This window comes from Asparagus officinalis, chromosome 1, assembly GCF_001876935.1.
Source record: "Asparagus officinalis chromosome 1, Aspof.V1, whole genome shotgun sequence".
In the NCBI taxonomy this organism is placed as follows: domain Eukaryota; kingdom Viridiplantae; phylum Streptophyta; class Magnoliopsida; order Asparagales; family Asparagaceae; genus Asparagus; species Asparagus officinalis.
In genome coordinates this window covers 68,324,281-68,331,584 of record NC_033794.1, presented here as the reverse complement: position 1 = coordinate 68,331,584, position 7,304 = coordinate 68,324,281, and the positions used below count along the sequence as shown (strand labels likewise).

At 35.3% G+C, this 7,304-nt stretch overlaps 1 protein-coding gene across 1 annotated transcript in view; it reads left to right on the top strand.

Annotated features, from left to right (window-relative positions):
• Nucleotides 1-7,304, top strand: part of LOC109825709 (O-methyltransferase MdmC-like) — a 30,362-nt gene extending 23,058 nt beyond the window's left edge. Inside the window, exons 5-10 of the mRNA XM_020392585.1 lie at nt 390-457; nt 1,097-1,166; nt 6,568-6,633; nt 6,719-6,796; nt 6,880-7,066; nt 7,145-7,304. Coding sequence (XP_020248174.1) covers nt 390-457; nt 1,097-1,166; nt 6,568-6,633; nt 6,719-6,796; nt 6,880-6,942 — 345 coding nt within the window. The 3' untranslated portion in view covers nt 6,943-7,066; nt 7,145-7,304. The remainder of the gene's footprint in view (nt 1-389; nt 458-1,096; nt 1,167-6,567; nt 6,634-6,718; nt 6,797-6,879; nt 7,067-7,144) is intronic.

The window sequence follows — 7,304 nt, the reverse complement described above, 5'->3', positions numbered from 1 at the left end:
ATATTCAGCCGTGATCCCATACCCCCTACATTTTACAAATTTGTCCTGTCCCATACCCACACCCGTACCCGTATCTATGCAACTTAGTGTGAGTGTGTGTTCAGCGGTGTCCCCATACGCCCTACCTTTTGCAAATTCGCAGTGTCCTGTACCCATGTCTATGAAACATAGTTGTTAATGCACTTGTATGAAAATATATTTTTCCTGCTTGATTGAGGAACTCAAGTTTTGTATTTATGTAGTCATATTAATTCTTAAAATTTCTACAGGACACATTTTAGTCATATATGATACTCTGGGTTCTGCAGATCTGCTGGAATAGATATACAGTTCATGCCTGTACAATTTATATGAACCTTCTAATTTTTTCATTAACGTGGATGGTCCAGGTGAACATAAAACATGCTTTGGCAGTGGATACTTTAAGATCTCTAATTCTGAACGGTGAAGCTTGCAGGTACATTAGATGGAACTAGTTTGCAATTTGGATTTCACTTTCCCTTCATAGTTATGTAGAAGGTTTTTCTTTTGCTCACCGGATCTGGTTCCTTCGAGTTATCGCTGAACTTGGTCTAATCATACTAATTGATCACTGTATGTATTTATGATATATTGTCAAATGAGGGTTTAAGTGTGTATATTTCATGTTTCATATTCTATATCCTTGAATATTGAAAGTTGTAAAGATTATTTATTACATATTCGTGATAAATGGTGATGAGAATTGCTGTTATTTCCTATAACTTAGGGTGGAGCTAAGAATAATTTAGGATATGCATCATCACCATTTTTCCGACAATATAATTAAAGGAATAACTCCCTTACTCATCATGGTCTTTCCCCCAATACAAATAGACAAATAATTGCTGAAACACAGACAAATTGCTTTCTTTTTTATGTTGCTGTTTGGTTGGCTGCTTCCTATCCAGTTTCTGGTGTCAAAATGAGTAAAAAAGTTTACTAGAACATTCTTAATAAACATATAATTTTTCAGAAGTTAGTAATTTTCTATCGTTCTCCTTGTTATGATTTTTGCCAGTACATTAATGACATGAGCTCACTGTACTATCTAACACAGTCTCCTTTTTTCTATCAGTTATGATTTTGCATTTGTTGATGCTGAGAAGCGAATGTACGAAGAATATTTCGAATTGCTTCTACAATTGGTACCATTCTAGTTCCAGTTTACTTTATACTATAGTAATTGTGATAATAAGAGTTAACCTCCCTCACTGCTTTCATTCTTTTCAAATTCTTTTATCTTACTTTTCGATTGAGGAGTAGCCTGCCGATGTTTATGCTATTCAGATTATAGATCAGCTTAATCAAACTTTTCATGTTCCTATTCAATTCTTTTGCTAGATTTGTGGATTGTAGTTTTACTTCAATGAATCAGCAGCTGGCTTGATAACAGCCTTGGTTATTTATCTTTTTTCTTTCCTCTTCTTCAGTTCCAAGTTCCCACTAGTTAGGTATGGTGATGGATAATATTGGTCTTATCTGGGAAAGGACAAGTGCAGTATGTTTTAGAAGCTGAAGGAACTTATTATGTCAGACACGTTTCCATGCAGTTCCATATGAGGATGTTATAGCTATCTAGCATCAGCCAAGAAATTCGCATTCATTAAGCTGTTAGGGCTCTTTTACTCGGATATTTCCTTAAATTTGAACAAGCTCTTTTGCTTCTCTCTTATCTAAGGTCCTAACATATCAAGTCAGGAAAAAATAAAGTTTACCCAGCGAAATGCTAATACTCTGTATCTTAAATAAACTAATCTTAAATTAGCATTGTCTCACATGTTACTTGAAACTTTACAATCTTTTGCTAGATTGATTTCCTTTTTCAAAAATATTTCCATTTCTGGGTAAAAGTTTCAAAATTCATATTTATAGTATTAGTGGCTCAAATAGACTAATCTGATATTAGCATTGTCTCAGATATTCTGCAATGTCAACTTCATTAATGAACTCATGCTACTTGAAAATTTACAATTTTTTGTTAGATCGATTTCCTTTTTTAAGAAGATTTCTCTTTTTGGGTGAAAGTTTCAAAATTTATATTTATAGTATTAGTAGCTCAAATAGACTAACCTGATATTAGCATTGTCTCTGATATTCTGCAATGTCAACTTCATTAATGACTCGTGTTACTTGAAAATTTACAATTTAATGTTAGATTAATTTCTTTTTTAAGAAGATTTCTGATTCTGGGTGAAAGTTTCACAATTTATATTTGTAGTATTAGTAGCTCAGCAATATAAAATTTTCTATCATGTCAAAGGACCAGAGTTGAGGCTTGCTGAAGGAAACCCTAAACACCAATTAAATTAAATAATTCTCCATAAGGTTGAACTAAAATTTGACTTTGATTTTTGGGACTTCCTCCTATGATTGAACTTAAGATTTGACTTGGGTTTTTGGAACTTTTGGCTGTGGGCCATGGATTGGCTGTCGGGCTTAGGTGAAATGAGTGCGGTGTTCTTGCAATGAGTGCTTTATAGATGCACTTTTCACTTAGTATCATTGTTCGCCTCACAGGTTGCTTCTTAGGAATACTTTGAGGGAGGAGCTGAGCTTTGGGTTTCTGGACTTAAATGCAACCGTCGTAAATGGGTTAAAATTTGAATCTGAGCCAATAAATTGGCTTAATAAATGTATTACTGAAACAATTTAATTGAGCCATAATTAAAGAGAATTAATGTCCTTAAATATACATTGGGCTCACAATGGATGAATAAAGGGTATTAAATATAAGTGTAGTAATGCCTTTAATAACACCTATTAAATATAGGTTCAAAGCGGCTATTAATAAAGGTCATTAAATATACATTATTAATGGTGTTATTAGCAAGCCTGTAAAAGGAGTCTGAATCTCTCATTTCAAGCATCAAGAATTCATGAGCTATTGGCTTAGTTCAGAGCCAAAGTTCAGTACCTAGTTATTTGCAGAGTCTGTCCGCACATAGCGCTCTTGGTTAGTGAACACCAGAGTGCTCTCTTTGCAGTTCATTGAAGTTGTTCGTGCTTGGGATCTTTGCACCGGAGTAGTTGAGTAAGGCTTTAAGGAGGCGTAGGATGCACAAGAGTTCAACTGAATTACAATCAAGAAATTTTAATTAAAGTTTGCCCTTAGTTTTCTATCCCTTTTTTCTTACAATCAAGAAATTTTAATTAAAATTTCCCCTTAGTTTTCTGTCCATTTTCCACTAATTATTCCCAGTCTTGAAGTGTTATTCCAGCAAACTAATGGACGCTGCTAAGACAATTAGAATTGGTTGTTTGTAGCTAGAGAGCTTCGATGGATATGATTACAGTGCATGGAAACAAAAGATCATTTTCGGGATGCAACCGTTAAAGATACTAGACTTCTAGACCTTGAGGAAAATGGCAAGTCTGAGGCAATATTCAGACCGCAACGGCCATTTCTTCAGGAACTATCTCCTCAACTGCATGGCGGATCAAATATTATTGAAGTGAATAGTAGAAAATGGACAAAAACTAAGGGATTATCTCTCTTGACTGTAATTTGGTAGTGGTTGTGGCTCCTCAGAGGCATTCCTTGAAACATTATTCGACTACTCCGGTGCAAGTACCCCAAGAACGAACCACTTCCAGGAAGAACAAAGAGAGTACTCTAGTGTACACCAACAAGAAGATCAATGTGTAGGTGAGCTTTTCAGATGATTCTAAGTATGCAGAGAGATCTGGAATTTTTTATATTTAAAATGAGCGATTTGGACTCCTTTTATAAGCTTAATGGCATAATAATAGCTTTTATTTAACAGGCTCTCTGTATATTATGAGCACAATAAATATTCAAAGCCGTTATTTCTCTTTAATTATGGCCCAATTAAATTGCAACATTAATTAATTAATTTTCTTACTGCAAGTCCTACTACAAAGGCCTGGATGCCTGAATGCTAAGTTCAAAGTCCATCTACAAAGCACTTTTTGCACCCGCATAACACCCATTGCGCCTCAGCCCGACAGCATGATCCATGGTCCACGGTCAAAAAGGCCAAAAAAGTTGGCCAAAGCCTAAACCCAATCTTATTAAGGATTATTTAATTTAATTGATGTTCAGGCTTGCTAGGCAAGGCTCAAAGTCTGGTCCTTTAACATGATAAAAAGATTTCGTATTACCTGGCTACTAATTAATAAGAAGATGCTATAAATTTAAAGTCTGAGACTTTTACCCAGAATAGGAAATCTTTTGAGGAAATAATCTAACAATCCCTTATAAGTTTCATACTAGCTTTTGGTTGCTTCTAGTAACATGTGCGTAGTGAATATGTGCTAGAACTTTGATCCCACAAAGATCAATGAAGAATAGTTAAATACATGGTGAACTGAGTCTTGAACCAATACTGCTATTCAATGATCACACAAAACTCATACCTAGTGTATATTTATAGTAGCCAAGCTTTGAACCACTGTTTTAAAAAACCTCCGCCTAGTCCGCTTAGGCGTTCGCCTAGGCCTAGGCGGTACCTAGTCCGTCTAACTAGCGTCTAGCGACTAGGCGGCATTTAGGTTGCCCACCTAGATTTTACGAGCGTTTAGGGGAGCATTGTTTGCTTATGTGGATTGCATCCTGTAGGTCTTGGTTGTGATTTTATGTGTTGTAGCTTACACGTCCTCCAAACTCCATTAACCTCCAAATATGAACACCTCCACTACCTCCTCCGACTTTCAACAAAACCTCATCGACCACCACTTAAATGAAGAAAGAAATCCGCCTAGACACCAGTCCGACATCTAAGCTTTCTGTAACATTGACATTCACTATCAATTATTGTAATTAAAAATAAAAAATAAAACATCTTAGGCTCTAGCCTTGTTAATTATTATTTTGGCTATTTAGTATCTAAGTATGCATGATTTATTGTGGAACTAAAATTGCTATTTTTTTTTAAAAATTTATATGAATTTAATACATATTGTAATTTGAGTTGAGATGAACTTATAATTTGAGTTGAGAAATATAAACATATAAAGAGCTATTGTAATTGATAAACCAAGCAATTTAATTAATAGTGTTGGTATTTTAGTATTATACATCTTTGATTGAGTATATATATATATTTATCTTCAAGTATCACAATAAAAAAAAAGAAAAAAAATGCCCAGAAACCGCTTAAGCGCCCGCCTAGACGGCTACGCGCTGGGCGCCAAGTCCGACGCCTAGAAGCGCCCAGCGTTTAATGTAACATTGCTTTGAACTATGCTTTATCCTGATTTCTACAAGGCTGTAGGATTTACCCAGTATGTTCCATGAGAATCGGCCAAAACTCCGCAACATGTGCTCTTACCAGCACCCTACATGTAGTGTTTTGGATTTATTAAGGCTTTACATTGCCAACCTTTGACTAGTGTGTATCCACAGTAGTTTAAGCTTTGAACTGTGATACCACTTTCATTTTTCTAATCTGCACTGTGCTTTGTCTAAATTTCTGCGAAGGCTCTAGGATCTACCTACCCAGTAGATTTCACAGGAGTCGTACATTTGCATAGGTAAATCCTTAAGGTGCTGCTATTGGGGCCCCAGAGCTATAGTGCTTTGAATTTGGTAAGGCTTTAGAAAGCCAACCTCTAAAAAAGGAGAGGCACGAGCAATCCTCAAAACTCTTCAATTTGCAAACTCTAATGGCTGGCGGAGAACCAAGTTAGAAAGCAACTTCTTCAGTCTAGATTTTTATATTGTATCAGTACAGCTTATCAGACAATCAAGTACTAGATGTGCAGTGTGCACATAGACTACAATTTTCTTTCACATAGAAATGTACTTTTCTATTAGATCTTCATGAGGCTCCAGAATGTATATGATATTTTGATATTCTTGTCTGTGAGACAATATAATTGTGTCCCTTCAAAAGGAAACTATTATAATTTAAGGGGGTGTTGTAGATAGCCCACCTGAACTTTCTTAATTCAACTTAACCTCCTAAAATATAACTATGTCTCGCACACTGATCTTTACTTTTTTCTCAATGACCCCTGATGTCGTTAACCCAAAATGTGAAATGACTCAAATACCCTTCGGGAAAAAACCAATTTTTAATTTTAGTTAAAAAACCCTGGCATTGAGAAAACACCCTGATTAATATTTGGGTAAAAGTGTGGGAGGTTTTTTTTAAACAAAAAATGAAAAAGGATAAAGGGTAAATTTTTTATGACTGAGGGCTATTTTGGTCTTTTTAGTCATGTGGTTGTCGCATGGTACTCTAAAGACTTAATAACAGTGCTAACTTACTTTTGGGGGTTTAAGTAAGAAAAATTCATGGTGGTTATTTCAAACTGAAGAAGTTCAGGGAGATTATCTACAGCACCCCTAAAATTGAGATGGATTAAGTCGAATTAAAATAGTTGAGGAGGTTTTCTAAAATAACTCTTTTTTAGTTTTCTGTTTGAAAAATGTCATATCATGAGTTATGTTCCATCTAGACATATTTTGCATTTTAAATACACTCAACAATGGTTTGGCGAATCTTTTATTTATCTGTTTAACTGTTGGTTTGTATCTCATTTAAGTCCTACAACACTTTATCGGCTGTGTTTATTTTGCAGGTAAGGGTTGGGGGTCTGATTGTGATGGATAATGTCCTATGGCATGGAAAAGTTGCTGATCCTCAAGTATGCCATTCTATGTATCTTGATAATGTGGTTCAGTTACTACCTCAGAAAACTGTTATTTATGTTAAGCCACTATTTTATGCAGGTGACTGATCGAAAGACCATCAGCATTAGAAACTTCAATAAGAAACTTCTTGAGGATAAGCGAGTTAATATCAGTATGGTAGGTTTCCTTATAGCATATTTTGGCCTTTGTTTTCACTTGTAATTAATTTGAAGCAAAAATAAACAATTGGAAACTCACAGGTACCAATTGGGGACGGCATGACAATATGTCGCAAAGTATTACACGGTTCTTCAAGATCCTGACGCTAATAACAGGCTATCGGTCTATCTGTAAGCCAATAATCACAAACAATGGCCCAATACTATAGTTTTTGACTAGATCCCAGGCTGGATGTAGTGTACAGAAATGCGATCGATGATCTGGCAGGTAAAGAACTGTGAGCTTCTGCTTCTTTCAGGTTATTTTTTTTTCTTTTTTTTTTAATCTGTAGGATGATTTTTGCAGGAAGTGAGTGTGGTAGGTGCCGAAGCCTTCATGTAGGAACACTTTGTAATGTATTTACTAAGCGGCTGAAAGCTTTTATACCTTTGTCTTCTAGAGGTTTCTTATTTTTAACTTAAATGATGAAGGTTAAGCAATATAATTGTGTAATTGTAACTCTGCA